At 42.7% G+C, this 18,219-nt stretch overlaps 1 protein-coding gene across 2 annotated transcripts in view; it reads left to right on the top strand.

The window, feature by feature from the left end:
* The window catches only part of P3H2 (prolyl 3-hydroxylase 2), a 285,452-nt gene extending 268,636 nt beyond the window's left edge, over positions 1-16,816 (top strand). For both annotated transcript variants that reach the window (XM_075340475.1, XM_075340477.1), the window contains 3 exons: positions 4,721-4,796; positions 13,322-13,462; positions 16,210-16,816. In XM_075340475.1, the coding sequence (XP_075196590.1) occupies positions 4,721-4,796; positions 13,322-13,462; positions 16,210-16,305 (313 nt within the window). In that variant the 3' untranslated portion in view covers positions 16,306-16,816. The remainder of the gene's footprint in view (positions 1-4,720; positions 4,797-13,321; positions 13,463-16,209) is intronic.
* The last annotated feature ends 1,403 nt before the right edge of the window (positions 16,817-18,219 follow it).

Here is an 18,219-nt window from a genome sequence, read left to right as displayed (position 1 = left end):
GTTTCTGCGGCAGCACACATCGCTACGTGTGACACCGCCGGAACGAGGAACCTCACCTTACCTGCATCCCGCCAGCAATGTGGAAGGAAGAAGGTGGGCGGGATATTCGTCCTGATCATCTCCGCCCCTCCATTTTGATTGGACGGCCGCTTAGTGACATCGCTGTGACATCGCGGTGACACTAAACGTCCCTCCCCCTTGAGGGAGGTATTGTTCGGCGGTCACAGCGACGTCGCAGTGCAGGTATGTGTGTGTGACGCTGCCGTAGCGATAATGTTCGCTACGGCAGCGATCACCACATATCGTTACAATAGCGGGTGCTATCGCGCTTCACATCGCTAGCAATTGCTAGCAATGTCGTAGCGTGTAAAGCGGCCCTTAAGCTCTACTAGATACCAGCTAACATGTATCTAAAAACATGTAAACTATACAGATAAAGAAGGCAAAAAATAAAATTGCTCAGCCATGGTACTGCACAAGAGCAGATAGTGCACAGAAGTATAAAGGGAGTTCTATACTTTAGATTAGCTTGATAATAATTCATACATATGGGGCTAGTCCGGAGCACGCAGAAGAAGGAGGGAACGGTCTGCAGCATTGAGAAGAAGCAAATGTTGCCATGAAATGTAGTTTTAGCAGATAAGTATACATCCACCTATTCTACTTTGTGAAGCTGGATTCACTGGGAAGCAGATAAAGATGTGAAAAAAGGTACAAAGGTACAAAAAAGAGACTTTGTTGGGCTTAGTTAGTATATTACCAACAAGTATGAATTAGGTGTACTGTGTGAAAAATAATGTGCACAGTTCTATTTTAAGACAAAAATTGCTCCTTTTTAGGCCATGCGCGCCCTAGAAAATGATTTTTTTCTTAAGGATAAACTGGACGCTCTGAAAGAATACCGCACCTGCGGTAAAAAAACGCACCAAAACCGCAACAAAATCCGCATGCGGTTTGGTGCAGTTATGGTACAGATTTGCTGCGTTTTTTCCACAGGTTGGTCCCTGTGGGTGTTTACCATTAACTATGGCAAAAACCACAGGTACCTGCGGAAAAGAAGTGACGTGCACGTTAATTCCATAGCGGAAATTCCGCGGGTAAATACGCAGGTATAAAAAAATGCAGTGTGCGCACAGCATTTTTTATACCCATAGGTTTTGCTGGGGAATGACTGCAGAAATGTTAGAAACATTTTCTGCAGCAAATCCGCGGCAAACCCTTGGTAAAAAATCCGCAGTAAATCCTTGGGCTGTGTGCGCACGCTGCGGATTTACAGCGGATTTTACCACAGGTACCTGCGGTTTTTGCCATAGATAATGGTAAAAACCCACAGGGACCAAACCGCAGCAAAACCTCATGTGGATTTTGTTGCGCTTTTGGTGCGTTTTTTTACCGCATGTGCGGGATTCTTTCAGAGGGCCCGGTTTTTCCTTAGGAAAAAGTTAATTTCCAGTGCGCACATAGCCTTACTTTGCTTTTTTATTGTGTATTAACTTTCAGAACCCAAAATTATGTATCTAATTAAAAATTGTTTTCATTAAAAATGTCATACCATTTTGATGCTCTACTGTGTGTGACACTACTGTATATTACACGCTTTGTTGCTGCCTTGACACTGCTCCTATGGTCCTTATCTTAGTCCAAAAGTGGCCATATACAGTATATCACAAAAGTGAGTACACCCCTCACATTTTTGTAAATATTTTATTATAACTTTTCATAGGACAACACTGAAGATATGACACTTTGATACAATAAAAGTAGTCAGTGTACAGCTTGTATAACAGTGTAAATTTGGTGCCCTCTAATAACTCAACACAGCCATTATTGTCAAAACCACTTGCAATAAAAGTGAGTACTCACTTTTGTGATATACTGTACATTAGACTTACAACACCCCAAAGAGTTAACCATCAAATATGTATTAGATCTACAAAACCCAATTCCAAAAAAGTTGGGATGCTGTGTAAAATCTAAAACAACAATGCAATGAGATGGAAAGCTCCTATATCTCCTATAGCCAAATTTTATTCACAAGAGAACATAGAACACATATCAGAAGTTGAAAGTAAGATATTTTTCCATTTAATTCGAAAAAATTAACTCATTTTGAAATTGATAGCAGCAATACATCTTAAAAAGTTGGGATGGGACCATATTTTCATTGTGTAGCATGCCCTCTTCTTTTTATATCAGTCTGTAAATGTCTGGGAAGACTAGTGAGACCAATTACTGGAGGTATGGGAGATGAATGTTGTCCCATTCTTGACTGATGTAGGAATGTAGCTGCTCAATATTCCTGGATCTTCTTTGATTTTTCATTTTATAACGCCCCAAATGGTTTCTAATGGTGAAAGACCTGGACTGCAGGTGGCCAGTTCATCACCCGAACACTTCTTCTGTGAAGCCAAGCTGTGGTGATGGATGCAGTATATGGTTTAGCATTGTCTTTCTGAAATATGCAAGGACTTCCCTGAAATAGACATTGTCTGGATTGGAGCATATTTTGTTCTAAAACCTCTATATAGTGCTGAGCAATATCATCCTGTACTGTCGGAAATTCAGGCTTTTGAACTGTGAGGTGGCTGGTCCTTCTTCTCTTGAGTTTCCAGAACACTTGTCCGTTGCTTCCAGAAAGAATTTAAAATTTAGTTTAATCTGACCTCAGCTTTCCAATTTGCCTCAGTCCATTTTAAAGGGAGAGTACCTTACAAATTAAAAATGTTGTCAACAATTGAACACTGAAATTGTATTAATGTTTTAAACAATATATTATCATTTATTTTTAATGGAGTAAAATATTTTAAAAAAAATGAAGTTTTGTTTCCACTTTTAAACACTAGGGGAAACCGCTTCTAAAATTTGCCATGAAACCCTAATGTACTGCTAGCACATATTACAACTCCAGCGGCATCTGCTCACATGTTTGATGTCACTCCTCTCCTTCTGGGTGTCTGTAAAAGGATAAGGGGCGATGAAGTTTGGAATCAGAGAGCGGAGCCATTTTGCTGCTGACAGCAAAGTAATACTGACACGTAGACGGTGTCATCGAGAACAGCTGGCAGCACTAATTCTGAATAGTTGGTGCTGTTTGCTATATCATAAGCAGGAGTTAGCTATGCTTAGGTAGCAGACACTGGAATTAGATATATGGCTCAGCGGAGTGTGTCACACAATATCTAATTAATGTAACGTGTGACTGTGCCGCCCCCGTGCCAGCAGACAGCGCTGCTCGGATCCGGGCCTACTGGCTTAGTGGCTCGAGGGTCTCCGGACCCGGGGGTCTCGCGGACACGCCGAATAAAATGGGGGGACGTAGATGTACGGGCTAGGCCGTATTAAGTTTGTGACGCCACCCACGGTGTGTGGTGAGTTGGGACACCACCGCTGCTGTGATGGGGCACCCGGGGGAGATGTAGCAGCAGCTGGATGTTAACCCCTCCGTGGGTAGGGATGGTTGCCCTGGGGCCCAGTGTCTGGTGCAGGGTATAGCGACGGCAAAGGGGGGAGGTTTGATTACTCACAGTCAATAAATCACACAAGTCTCTGGTAAATCAAGGTGCTGGTGGCTGGTGCCGTGGCTGCATTCGGGTCCCCCACCCGGGCTGGTGGTCTCTATCCTTTTCCTCTGCACTGTTTTGTGTAAGGTGGACTTCCTATTCTGGAACTCAGGAGTCTGCTCCCGGCTGGATGTGGCCTAAGGAGCCGTGCCCGCAGACGCTGGCCCATGGGATCTATGGGCCCTGGTGTAGACCTCTTATCCCTCTCGGTGGGCTGTTGTCTTCTATGAGGGACTTTGGGTGGGACAGAACCTCTAGTTCTGGCCTCAATTGGTCAATTAACCAGGCCACTTGTTTCCAGTCCTGGCTTCAGGGTCTGAGAACCTTCCTTTGTGCTTCGGTTTCCGGGTCGGTTCCCCGTGTCGGTATCGGCGGGCTACAACCCTGTCCTGGTCCACCTCGGTTCTGTCAAGCTGTCTTCCCATCTACTGCTGATGGAGGCCACCGTCTGCCTCCTAGCCAAAGGCACCAGGGCTCCTACCCTGGTACTATTCAACTTGAACTCTCACTGCTGGAGCTACACTTAGCTCCAGCCCACACTCCTCTCCACTTGAACTCCAAACTGAACTAATTACTGTTTTCCCTCCCCGGACTGTCTAAACACCTGGGTGGGCGTGTCCAACCGCCTGGTCACGTCCACTGGTGTGTCTATCTTTCCCTTCTGGGGCGACTAGGGTTTTAGGTTTGCTGTGTGTTTCCTAAGTGGGGGATGGTGTTATGCGGGGGCCTATCTGTGACTACCTGGTTTTGCCAGGGCGTCACATGACCCCACTCGGTTCACTAAAAAACTACTCCCATAAAAGTGGACAGCTAACTGTGGATGATAAGGGTTAAAATCTGCACTGCCATTGAATGAGGAATAAAAGCAAGCCCTGAAAGGTGATTTTTATTCAACGAGTTTCGGAGTATCTAACTGCTGCACCCAGTAAACTAAGTGACACATTGCTGGAATCAGGATCTCTGCCCCTACATAATGCTGTTCTCAGTTGAGGTATCAAAAACTTGGTGCTGGATTACTTTTAATGCCATTCCATTCAATAACTTTGGATCTGAAAATGTGACGTAATATATAATGGCTGATGACAATGTGTGTTAAAAGTAGGTGTTTAAAATAGCTCGGGCTTACTGTGAATTAATACCACATTATTTTTTTCCATCAGTGCTCTACTTTATCTTAATGGGGATTTTGATGGCGGTGAATTTGTGTTTACCGAAATGGATGCCAAAACTGTTACAGTAAGTCTGTATTTTCTTTCTGCCTGTTATATGTAATAACATAGTTGTAAAGGTGTGATACACAGTGTTCTTTCTGGTGTTGAAATCTTTTTCCTCAAACATATAATTGTAATCGAGCCTTATCCAAATCATCCCTCTAGTGGTGGCAACAAGAAATGTATCATGGAAATCATGGAAATAAGTGAAATCTTTCAAATCTAGTTCAAAGCCGTATATGCTTGTTCTGTCCAGTAGTCACCGAAGCCTATGGTCATTCATTTTTTAACGCACCACTTCAGCAATTTTTTAATTGCACCGCTGCAGTGTTGCTTTAAATCCACCATACGTCCCGTGCCCCCTGTATTATACTCCTCTTCCGGCGGCTTCGCCTTCTATCACCCCCGCTCTAGTTGGTCTCCTATGATGTGAGACCTGGCAGCACTCTCTCGTGTTTCATGGAGCACACCGGAAGTCACAACTCAATATAACTCTATGAGAGCCTCATTCTGGCTGTTGTAGTGCTGCACTGGGAGCTTGTGCTGTAACTTCTGTCTTTCAGCTAGTCAGAAAATACAGTCACAAGATGGCTCCGCGGGACCAGAGCAGCATCGGTAAAAAGTGAAGGTGCCGGAAAGTGAGTATATGACTAAGGGAAGGGGACTTACCTTTAACACTAGAAGTTCCAGAAATTTCGAGCTGCATAGGGTTCCAATGGTAGAAATGTTAAATGACCCCTCTCTGGGACTTCTAGTGTTAAAGTGCCACTCCAGGGGTGCAATAATAAAACAACAAACAACGCTGGAGTGGTGCTTTAATGTTTGTTCTCCTTGAGAGGCAAGAGCCATGATGAGTTTGACTCTGAACTTTTGACTAATCTACCTGCTGAAGAAATTTTTTTTTCACATTCAGCTTGACATACGTTACATAAAAAAGAACGTTAAAAAGCGTCTGTTTCACAAAATAAAATAATATAACAGGACATTCGGAATGATGCGGAGTGTCTAAGAATACATTAATGCTGGATACACCTGAGTGGGTCTATGAGCCAAACTAGAAAGCTACCAAGTATCTGGCAAAATGGCCAGGTTTGGCATATCCAACATATATTAGATATTTCTCTTATTTTTAAGGGATTTTTCTCTTAATTAATTTAAATGTAACATGTCAGACCACACCTCCCTGTACATTTCACCAATTTATACTACTGTATAAAAAAAAATGTTTTACAGTACTGTGCAAAAGTTTTAGGCAGTTGTGGAAAAAGTGCTGCAAGTTTTAGCTTGCAACATAATAATATTTTTAGAAAAACAGTAGGTGTAATTTTATTTATCCTCATTAACAAAATGCAAAGTGGCTAAACACAAGAAAAGTCAAATTCAAATCAGTTTTTGGTGACCACCTTTTTGCCTTCAGAACAACACCAAAGCCTCAATTTTTCTAGGTACTCTTGTACACAGTTTTTGAAGAAACTCAGAAGGGAAGATGTTTCAAATATATTGGAGAACTAACCACAGATCTGCTGTGAATTACTTGCACAAACCCTTCTGTCTCATCATCTGATTCCAGACAGACTTGATGCTGTTGATATTGGGGCTTCCAGTGCTGATTGTTCTTCTTTACACTGAAGATATCATAGTACATGGTATTGTCTGTATTCCTGAGGTCATTGTTCTCCGCAGCATTAGTTTGGAGCCAATAACACATCTCCTGATAGTATTGCATGATGGATAAATATTGGCCTGTATTTCTTGGCATTGAGGACAGCAAGATATTGGCAACGTTGAGGACCGTGGACACACTGATTGTCCAAGGAAACTTTATAAATAAAATACATCATGCTTATTTAAAGGGAATCTGTCAGTAGATTTTCTAGTACAATACTAATGTTATCTTTAAATAGGGCTTAATCCGACCTTTTAGGATGAGTAACTTTTGTTGCTGTACCTTCTCCTTTTATCTTGATGTACGCTCTTGAGAATTCAGTGTCTCATGACAGCTAGTCAAATCTATGTGACTATAATTTGCATATGCACTGCTCTCCCCATCCACCTCCCAGTGCATTCACTATCACTGCTGAGAGGTGGGAGGGAGTATGGGTGGGAGTAGCAGTGCAAATTCAGTTCAGATTTACTATCACTGATACCAGCAGAGATGGGAGGAGGAAGCAGGGCATATGCCATGTGTATTTACATATGCTTGACTAGGTCACACTGAATTCTCCTGAGCTTACAATAAGATAACAGGAGATGGTACAGCAATAAAACTTACCGAACCTGTTAGAGCCGCTTAAGCCCTGCTTAAACAACATTAGTATTGTACTATAAAATCACTTGACAGATTCCCTTTAACTTTGAAATCAGAAGATGTCCAGCAGTGCCATCAGCTCAGAAGTGACAGCGACCTGTGGGACCCGACTAAACGTATCTACTGTTAAGAGAACTCTCTTCAGAATTGGACTTCATGGCAGAATGGTGGCCAAAAACCACATGGAAATAATACCAAGTGACTCAACTATGCACAAAAACATATGAACTGGATAGGATAAAGTGTCAACAGGTGCTTTTGTCTGATGAGTCTATATTTGGATGTAACAAAGAACAGTTGGTTTGCAAAAGGACTGGAGAATGGTACAATAATAAGTGACTGCAGGCAAATGAGAAGCATATTGGAGGTTCCTTGCAAGTTTAGAGCTACATTTCAGCAAATAGAGTTGGGAATTAATAGTGTCCTCAATGCTGACTAGTAAAGTAAACAGATACTTATCCATCACACAAAACCATTAGAGAGCTGTCTCATTGGCTCTAAATTTGTTTTGTAGCAAAACGACAAAACATAACCAGCATCATTAAAAAAAAACAATCTTCACCGTAAAGATGAATTAGACTCCCAGAAATCATGATCTGGCCTCTAAAGAGCACTGACCTCAATATCATCAAGTCTGTCTGTGACTGACTCTTAACATGTTATATTTCACAACAGATTTTATCATCCACATGGAGGAATTTAGGGCTATTTTTCCGCGATCAGAATAAGTTGAGTTTTTGACACTGCAGAATTTCTGCTCCATCTCCGCGCTCTTAGTTTACTTGCGTTTTTTCCATTGCATTTTATCACACAGTTGAATCTGCATTTTTGTCTTTTTTTTGTTGTGTCCTCCTTTAAACAATGCGGTTTTGTTTTTGAAACTTCCTGGTATTGACATTAAGGCCCTGTGTGCACTTACCGGATTTTGCCGCGGATTTTCTGCGGATTTGCTGCATGTTTCGCTGCAGAAAATGTTCATAACATCTCTGCAGTGAATCACCAGCAAAACCTATGGGAAAAAAAAATGCTTTGCACACTATGCGGATTTTGACAGCTGCATGTTTTGCTGCGGGATTCCCGCAGCAAAAACAATTGCATGTCAATTCTTTTCCGCACGTCGCTGCGGGATTTCACTCCATTGACTCCAATGTAATCGTGAAATTCCGCAGGGAATAACGCACGCAGCAAATTCTGTGCGGTTCACTGCGTTTTCCTGCGTTATTCCCTCCGGTATTTCGCGGTTTACCTCCGGTAATGTACATCGCTTGCCTGCGGTTTTGCAGGGAAGTGATGTCATTACAGGAAGAGAAAGCGGAGCAGAGAGTAAACACACACAGATCACACTCACACAGACATCACAGACATTGAACACAGACACAGACACATAGAACACACATAGAAATCAAACGGAAATATAGAAAACAAAGCACGTGTGCTCCGCTGCATATTTACCGTCCAGCCGAGGTAAGCACACAGCGGCGGCCCGGTATTCTCAGGCTGGGGAGGGAGAGGGGCAGGGCTAATGACCCCCACCTCCCTCGCCCTCCCGCAGCCGAGAATATCAGCCGCAGCTGCCCCGGGACTGTTGCATCCATTATGCGGCAGTACCGGAGTGTCCCCAGCTCTTCCTGCTGCCGTGTAGCAGTGGCAGTCAGGGTAATACAAGGAGTTAATGGTGGCGGATCACCGCCATCATCTCCAGGCTTGATCATGGCAGCGTCTATGTGACAGCTGACATGATCAACCCATGATCAAGTAAAGTGAAAAACCACACAGAAAAATCCTTTATTTTAATTAAAACACAAATAAGCCTCGTTCACCCTTTTATTAACCCCTCCCGAAACAAAGCTCCAACGTAATCCACAGCTCTGGTGTCCTGCGATGCTTGCATCCAGCCGCGACTGACACAGACACTGCTGAATGCAGCCTCGCAGCGAGACAGCAGAGGTAACCACAGGGCATTTCCCACGGCCGGTAATGTGAACTCACTGCCGACCGTGAGAAATGCAGAGTGTGCTCACAGGGACTCTATCTATCCGTCTATCTATCTATCCTTCTATCTATCCCTCTGTCTATCTATCTATTCTTCTATCTATTCTTCTGTCTATTTCTCTATCTCAGAATGAAATTACTTTTTTTTTTTTTTTCAATGTGATTTATTGCATTGAATGCAATAAAGCACATACCAACCCGCTCGCGGCAAAATGCGCTGCCATACCGCGAACAATACCGCGGTAAAACCGCAGCAAACCGCATTCGGTTTTCGGGTGCGGTTTAGCGCGTTTTTTTACCGCGGGTGCGGTAATCTTTGAATACCTGCGGAATTTTCTTGAGAAAATTCCATTTTCCAGTGCGCACAGGGCCTTATAGGTGCGGATTACATGCGTTTTTGGGGCGTTTCTGCCACATAAGCATCCTAAAAATGCATGTGTGACTCTAACCTGCCAATTTTCCACACCTAATGGGATTCTATTGGGAACATCTGCAGAGAAGACTCCACATACCTACAAGATAACTTGGCATGCTGCATATTGGAAAAACATACCGTAGGTCAGCACAATGGACATGAGATTTCTATTAACCCCATCCACTGTGCTTGTACTGTAAAATGCAGAGTTTTGGATGCAGTGAAATTAAACAGCATCCAGAGTGCGAGTAACACTGATCATGGGAACATACCCTAAATCTGCAGCATTACAAATTATGTGCCCAATATACAGATTATAAAAAAAACTTGGCACACCAAAATTAATATATAAGGTTTATGGGCACACTTGGAATTATGGGTGCTCAAGAAGGGTTTAAACCCGTCATTAGATACATAAACATTTTTCACACTTAAATGAATATAAGGACTTTATTATACAGGCAATCCAAACAAAGAAACGTTTTGACCACTATATTTGGGTCTTCATGAGACACTGAAATTAGACAAATACAGAAGAAGAAACAAATAGATATCCATGTATATTTATTGGTTTACTTTTTCTGTATTTGTCTAATTTCAGTGTCTGATGAAGACCCAAATATAGGGGTCGATTTGTTACATTGTTTGGATTACCTGTATAATAAAGTCCTTATATTCATTTTGGTGTGCCAAGTTTTTTTGTATCTAATGACGGGGTTGAAGCCTTCTTGAGCGTCCATAAATCCAAGCGTGCCATAAACCTTATTCTACAACATACGGATCAGTCACATTGTATCATCATATATGGATGTTTTCTAATGTTTACAGTTTATAAGTAAGATAATGTATAACATATGGTCATACAACAACTTTGCTTGAGCTCATGGTTACATGTCAAAATTGAGGCAGTGAGGTTAATAGTTTAACAAAATTGTTTTTTTCTACTACTACTATACAGTATCACAACGCTTTGTGGTGATACAGTAGTATAAAGCTTGGTGGTTTCCATTTTTACAAAAACAATTGGTATAATCGAAACAGCAAATGTTTCCGAGGGAAAAGAAGTCTAGCCTAGTCACTATGGATTCACCGAAACGTCTTACAATTTATCATACGTGAACTTCCACAGGAGCATTCTGTAATGTATACTCAAAGTAACACAGGACACCAATATACAGAGACGTATACACCTCTAACAAGACTCAGTACAGAGCACACTCCTCCCTGCTGTCAGGAGGCACATAGGCTCACAGCACAGACCATAGCTAACCCAGTATCACAAACCATGGCACAGCTTACTATCACACACTATATTCCTTTATCTGTCTCAGGCCCCAGAACAATTCAGCCTTACTGCCCATTGCTCCTCTCACAGTCATAGCACCACTTCATAAACAGGCCATAGTCTCCCCCATAGGTGGTCTCACATGCTGGCATGGTCAGTAGCTGCAGGTCACTTTAGACTGTTGCTTAGGTTAACCTGTGCACTCATCGCACATAATAGACATCCAAGCTCAGTGCCTACATCAGACTTATTTACATACATCCCCCTGTAATAAAAAGGTTTTACAACATATTAACTTTACAAAGCAACTATCTACTGTATCCTCACGTATCCCTTGTAGACTGTGAGCCCTTGCGGGCAGGAACCTCCGTCCTCCTGTACCAGTCTGTGTTTTGTATTGTTTATGATTATTGTACCTGTCCCTATTTTGTATACCCCTTTCGCATGTAAAGTGCCATAAAATAAATGTAGCTATAATAATTATAATTGTTATTAATAATATTAATAATAATAATAATAATAATATAATCCTGGTCCTCTCTTCGCACTATTCACACTATTTGGCATTTCATAGATACCTGGTTACTGAATCAGTCAGCAGATTTTTACTATGTAATATGAAAACAACATGCTATAGGGGTCACAACACTGATTTTAGCGATGTATCTCTTATGGTGATTTGTGCTGTTGTTTACTTGTAATGATTGTTTTAGTACCAGAGGCTTATCATTGCTTGGACTACGCCAACATGTGAGCCTGAGTCTGACTCGCTCCCTCCTCTGATAAGCAGCTCACTGTCTATAGGCAATCTACGTAGAGAACCTGGTGTGAGTGTGGTTAGTTTTTTTAGCCCTACTGCATTGATTAATCTAAAAACTCTGCTTGAATCAGAACCACTGCACACCGTAAACTAAGTGATAAGTACATCTTTGTATTTAGGGTCTCTTTGTCTATACTGACAAGCAAAAGGGTAACAATTTTTTTTTAACTTCTGACTCTTCTGGCTCCATATCTTACCATCTACTACAGCTTTGAGCATGATACTACTTTCATTTTATAGACAATCATCTTGGCTATATCGTACATAAATTTGACTTGCAGATATTAAGCATATGATTAGCTATGTTAAGCTGTTAAGTCATGTGCAGGGCATTACAGCTTAGTTATCCTTGGTTACAATCACTCATATAGTCAGTTAGTTAGTTGCAATTGGTCGTAACCATGAATACCAAAGCTACTGCAATGCCCTACACAAGAGGTAAGCAACATAGCTAATCAGAAGAACTATACTATGTTTTTATTTGGAAGTATTTGCTAATATTAGTATTACTACACATACTACATATTGATATAAGATCTTGGAGAATGGAATACCCTGTTAAAGGTATCTTCAGGGATGTACACAGAAATCATGGGGCCCCATAGAAGAAATCCTAATTGCCCTCCCTCCCAAGAAAAAAAAATATTTGGCATGATCACAGAAGGGCATGCTTCAGAACTTTGCAGCCCTTACAAACTAATATTCCTTTTATTGAAGGGCCTTAGTGTTCCCACACATTAAGATACCCCTTTCATTCACTACCTCCATCAAGTATAATGCCAACAAAAGTGCCCCTCAGGCAGTATTATACCCCCATAGTGAATTCCTCCACAGTATCCTGCATACAAACAATATGATGACCCTACAATTCTCCCCCACCTAATATAATACTCCCACAGTGACCCCCAACCACTATGATGTCCCCACAGTAACCCTAACACTGTATAATGCTTGAACAGTGTTCAAGACTGCCATTCACACAATATAATGGCCCTGCAGAGCCCTCCATACAGTGTAATGGCCGTCAATGTGATGAAATGGCCCTCATTGCAATATAATGGCCCTCACACTACTCGGCACAGTATGATGGCCCCAACTCAACCCACACACAGTATAGTGGCTCCTATTAGCCCCCCAAACAGTATAATGGCCCTCACATAGCCCTCCCAACAAGAGAATGGCCCCCACACTCCTCTACACCGTATGAAGGCCACTACACAATCTTACACACAGTATGATGGCCCAACTCAATCCTCCACACAGTATGCTGGACCCCACACTACCCTCCACACTGTAAAATGGCCCACACACAGTATAGTGGCTCATATTAACCCTCCAAACAGTATAATGGCCCCCACATAGCCCACCATACGATATAATTGATTTTACACAACCTTCTACACAGTATGTTAGACCCCACACAACCCTCTATACTGTAAAATGGCCCACACACAATATAATGGCCCCCACTAGCCCTCCACACAGTATGGTAGCCCCAACAATATAGTAATTGTGCTAAAAAAAATATTCAGTTGAAAGTGTGCTTCCGGACCGGGGGCCTAGCGCTTGCAACGGCACCCTCCCCCCCCCGACTAATGTGCCCCATAGCGTCTACGTGGTCTGCTGCTTTAAGTGGTATGCCACTGGGTATCAGGTAAATGACAAATATATACTTTGGGTTGTGACTGAACAGTAAATTCTGTGGATAACTTTAACTTGTTTATTTTTAGGCTTCCATAAAGCCGAAATGTGGTCGCTTGGTTGGATTTTCTTCAGGAGGAGAGAATCCTCATGGGGTTAAAGCTGTAACCAATGGGCAGAGATGTGCTGTTGCTCTTTGGTTCACTCTAGATCCAATGTACAGAGAATTGGTAAGTTACACAATGCACACTAAGCATAGCAATGCTAATAATGCGGGAATATTCAGCTAGTGATTACTGACAATGGAGGTTGACCACACAGCTGCTATGGGGTAGAGAGGCATAGAATTATCTTGCTTCATGTTGTACATCATCAGTTCCACCCAGTATGGATCTAACCCTGTGTGACACCCTGGTTTATCAGGTCGTCACAGGGTATTGTGCAATCTGCCCTTCTGTACAATATCCACCTCCTCCTTGGTTAAGGGTCCCTAACCTTTGGTGTTGCCAAGAACATGCTAATCAAAATCCTAGGAACATTCTGCACCACACCCACCAGACACACCAGTGGATGGCCTGAGTGGAATAGGGTCGCCCACTTGGGGCGTTGGTTAAGGGGGGGTCAGGAGCAGGACAGAGTAGTGTTAGAGGTGAAGTAAGAGGCGGTCAGGAGCTAGGCTCCTTGGAACTACTAGGTGGAAGATGTTGGTCTAGGCCTGGTAGGAGCTGGACCCCGGTCGCAGGGGATCATGACAAGGGGCACGGACTGTCGAGGAGGACAGCCGGCGGCCTTGTGGCATCAGCGGGCAGGGGCCAGGGCACGACAGGGTACGTGGACCCAAGGTCAGGGAGTAGCTTCAGGCGTCCTGACAATATACCCGACGAGGACAGAGCCTTCAAGATCCGTTCTCCACCCGCTCCAAAATTGGGGTACTAGCGCAACGAGGGGGATAGGACTTTCCACACATACGGTCCAGAAAATCCCAAGCGTGAACCCTGAGAGCAAGCTCACCCAGTTAGCCATACTGGGGAGCGGGACCCGATTAGTTTCACACTAAAGGGACCAACTAGAAGACAAGGTGCCAAGGCAAAGGTCGCAGGCTAACATGCATCACCAATGGGCACGGATCCAGGCGTGCTCCTTCCCAGCGGCAGCGGTGTCCAGAACTTTGGTTTACCACAGTTGTTGGTGTCAGCGTTATTGTACTGAGTGATTACACAAGTGACCCTTACCGTCCCAACTGCACAACCATGTCCTCATCGCCGAGTCCCGGGGCATTCCCCCTACTCGTGGAGTGGTTAAACACCTGGCTGCCCACACCATCGCCACTGGGTACTCCCAACTGCAGCGGTGGTACTCCACCTTACCACGCACCACCGGTGGAGTCACGAACTTTCCACACCATCCCCTGTACATACCCCCTTTATTTGAGTTGCCACACGACCTTCCGGGTCCGGACGCCCCTCGAGCCATCGCGGATACGGATCCGAGCAGCCCGGCTGCTGACATGGGGGTGGCACACCTGCATGTCCATTGAGAAACGTTCTGGCAGAAGAAATGTTTTATCCCTCAAAGTGAACTGTCAGATTTCCCAATCCAATTTGCATATGTTATGATGAAGCATATCTAAGACACCTGAGATTGCTCGTGTACCTACTTTGAACATTTATGTCAGAATAGCTGTATAATCCCCAAATTTAAATGAGCTGCGATGGACTCATAAAATATTGATTGGAAAGCAGCCATTCCTACATCAATTTTCATCCGCCTTGTCATAAATAAATTCTATTTAAATAATGTATTCAGTTGGTATTGTGAAATCTGCTCTCCTAAATTGCCCTGTTCATTCATAGAAAGAACAAATAGTTACAGCTGCATAGTCCTCTTATTTTCTGCACTCAGCTCTATGATCAGTGCTAGGAAGAAACAGAAATCGGAACCACCTTTTGGCCCCATGAAGTAGTGCTACATCATGCAGCGGATGCAGATATATGTAGACAGCTCAGGAATAGAGATGAATGAACTCGTGAAAGTTCAGTTCGGCGGGTGAGTCAGACTTTAGATAAAGTTCGTTTTGGAATCCAGACTTGACCTGTAGGTGTACTGGCCGGGCATTTATGACTGAAAGCCAGAGACTGCTGGGTGAAATAGAATTAATTTCCTCCTAGTAGCTGTGCTTTCAGTGTGACAACTCCACAGTTTTAGAACACTAGTAACCTGCAGATTACCCAATATCTGCAGGTTAATATTGTTTTTTGACATTACAAGTTCTCTTTTAAGCTGACTAGTTACAGAGATTTAAAGAAGGATTGTCACGTAGCCTGGTCATCTCTGGTGTGACCGGAATTATGACAAGACTCACCTGCAAACAATCAATCTCTTGTTATCGGTCATCCAAGACTAAAGGTACCTTCACACATAGCGAGATCGCTGCTGAGTCACAGATTTTGTGACGCAAAAACGACCTCGCCAGCGATCTCACTACGTTTGACACATAGCAGCGACCAGGCCCCTGCTGTGAGATTGTTGGTCATGTCGGAATGGCCTGGACCATTTTTTGATCGGCGAGGTCCTAATGGGCAGGATGCATTGGTGTGTTTGACGCCTTACCAACGACCTCGTTAACGACTCAGAGCTCAGACACGTACAGCCAATCATTATATAGGCCGCTACGGTCGCTGTATCATTGCTGCATCGTTGGGAAGATCTGACTATTTGACATCTCACCAACAGCCACGTAGCGACTTACCAGCGATCCCTGTCAGGTCGCATCATTGTCGGGATCGCTGGTAAGTCGTTAAATGTGACGGGGCTTAACTTTTTTACTTTCTCCTCTTCGTTTTGCCACACTTCATGAGTTTGTGTGGGGAGGGGGGTTCTGACAGGGGAAGGATTCCTACTTGCTATGATTTCTTGTGATTTCTATGTGTGTTCCTATCTAGTATAATATTTATTATCTCTCTACTTTCCCTTCCAGGAGCGGCTACAGGCAGATGAAGTCATACGGGCACTAAACCGGGATAGTACAGGAAAAAGTGAAGAACTGAATATTAATCCCAAGGATGAGTTATAACAAGGAATATTTAATGAAATATATTTATTGTTAATAATCTTATTAGAATGGTTTTATTTTTGTACAAAGAATAAAATGTAATTTAAATAATGAAAAGAAAAAGGAGCTTTGAAGTGTTTACCTATTTATATATGTTACTGTATTGATGCTGTTCTCTGGAATTCACTACTGAGCATTGTACTGTATCGCTGTGGCCAGAATGTGGTTAGTATTAATTCCATGACAAGTTCCCTTCCTCTTCGTATTCTGCTACTGGAAGAACCTCCTAAGTGTCTATTACCCGTTATACATTGTAGATTTGTGTATTTCTGCAGCTTTCTATTTATTTATCTATAAAGCATAAAGAATATATTTATTTTGTACAAAATAAAAGTCTGTATAAAGCCAAACGATATTGGTTATTGAAAGAGCCTTTTATGTCCATTACCTAGTAATAAATTACATTGCCAAGTGGCCTCTTTATATTGGCAAATCTGCGATGGAAGTAAAATAAACCTGTCTTTCCATCTTCTCCACCGACTCTTGCCTGTTCATTACCGCCAAGGAAATATGTCAGAATGTTTTATAATAATGGTTCCATATGCACAGTATTCCTGGCACACACAGGTTGCATCTGATGTAGTTCATCTGATGACACTTTTCTGCATAAGATGTAAGCAAAAAAAGAGACAGATTTATGGATAGATACATTTGGCCATCAAATCTGAAATGCGTAAACTACCTTAAGTAGCACACGCAGCATGATACATATGATCAGCTCCCCCTTGATTTGGCACTTTTCCTTGGACCACCTAAGGGCGGCCATACAAGGACACCAATATTTGGTGCCAAAATAAGGACAATGAGGAGTTCACAAGCATCAGTAGCTGTAGATTACACTGTGCTTTTGTTAGCAACCCATGAATAATGTCCAATTTGAGACCTGTATGCATATATATTCATCAAGGCTTTACACACAATGTGGTAGTTTTCTTCTTGTTTTTTTTTAATACAATCACGATCTAAAAACTGATAAGGAATTTGTGATCCTCAATGGGGACGGTGGTGAGGAGTTCGTAAACCCTGGAGAGGTTAAAATAATAAACATGTTCATTCTCCTGGCATTTTCCGCATGGCAGATGCCATAAATTTTACAATACAACTCAGTGGGAAAGCTCAAAAGGTGCCCAGAAGATAACTTGGCTTTTTTCTATTTTTTTTTCTTTTTTTAGAGTTTTGCCATTGTATTTGCTTAAAAAAAATTAGCAGTTTCTTCATTATTCAATGGAGAAAAAAAAACAACCAGTGAGAAGACTTCACAAAAACCAGAAGAACACCCTCCATAAAACTGCCTGCAAAAAAATGTTCAAAAACCGTAAAAACTACAGAAAAAAATGCTTTAGGAAAAAGTAGTGCCAGAGTTTCTTGAAGAGTATTTTGTTTAAGGCCGGGGTCACACTGGCATATGGCATCGGATGCGACATGCTAATGACCAATGGCTGAGGGTCATGCGACTGTGATCCAATCCAGAGGTCGGATCACAGCTGCAGAGGAAAGGGAGGGAGTAAACTTTCCATCTCCTCCATTGTCAGCCTGTGCATATATCGCACTGTACTTGGATGACATCTGAGTGCAGTCCGATGTTTCTCTTGCACCCATAGACTTGTATGGGTGCGAGTGATCCGAGACTTGCAGACAATCACAGCATGCTGCGATTTTTTTTCCTCAGTCCACTTAGTCCCGAGGAAAAACTTGCAGATCTGAGCTGCTGTATTGTCTTAAACAGGGCTGAGGGCAATGCGAGATTTTCTCGCATTGCACTCGTGCGAGTCATACGCCAGTGTGACTCTACCCTAAAAGACATTGTATGCACTTACATTATCAAACATTTCTTAGGCAATTTTTCAGGTGGTTTCTTTTAAGCGGATCCACACA

The sequence above is a fragment of the Anomaloglossus baeobatrachus genome, chromosome 3 (genome assembly GCF_048569485.1).
Source record: "Anomaloglossus baeobatrachus isolate aAnoBae1 chromosome 3, aAnoBae1.hap1, whole genome shotgun sequence".
Lineage (NCBI taxonomy): Eukaryota > Metazoa > Chordata > Amphibia > Anura > Aromobatidae > Anomaloglossus > Anomaloglossus baeobatrachus.
Note: the sequence above shows the minus strand (reverse complement) of the source record. Positions and strands in the feature narration are given on the sequence as shown.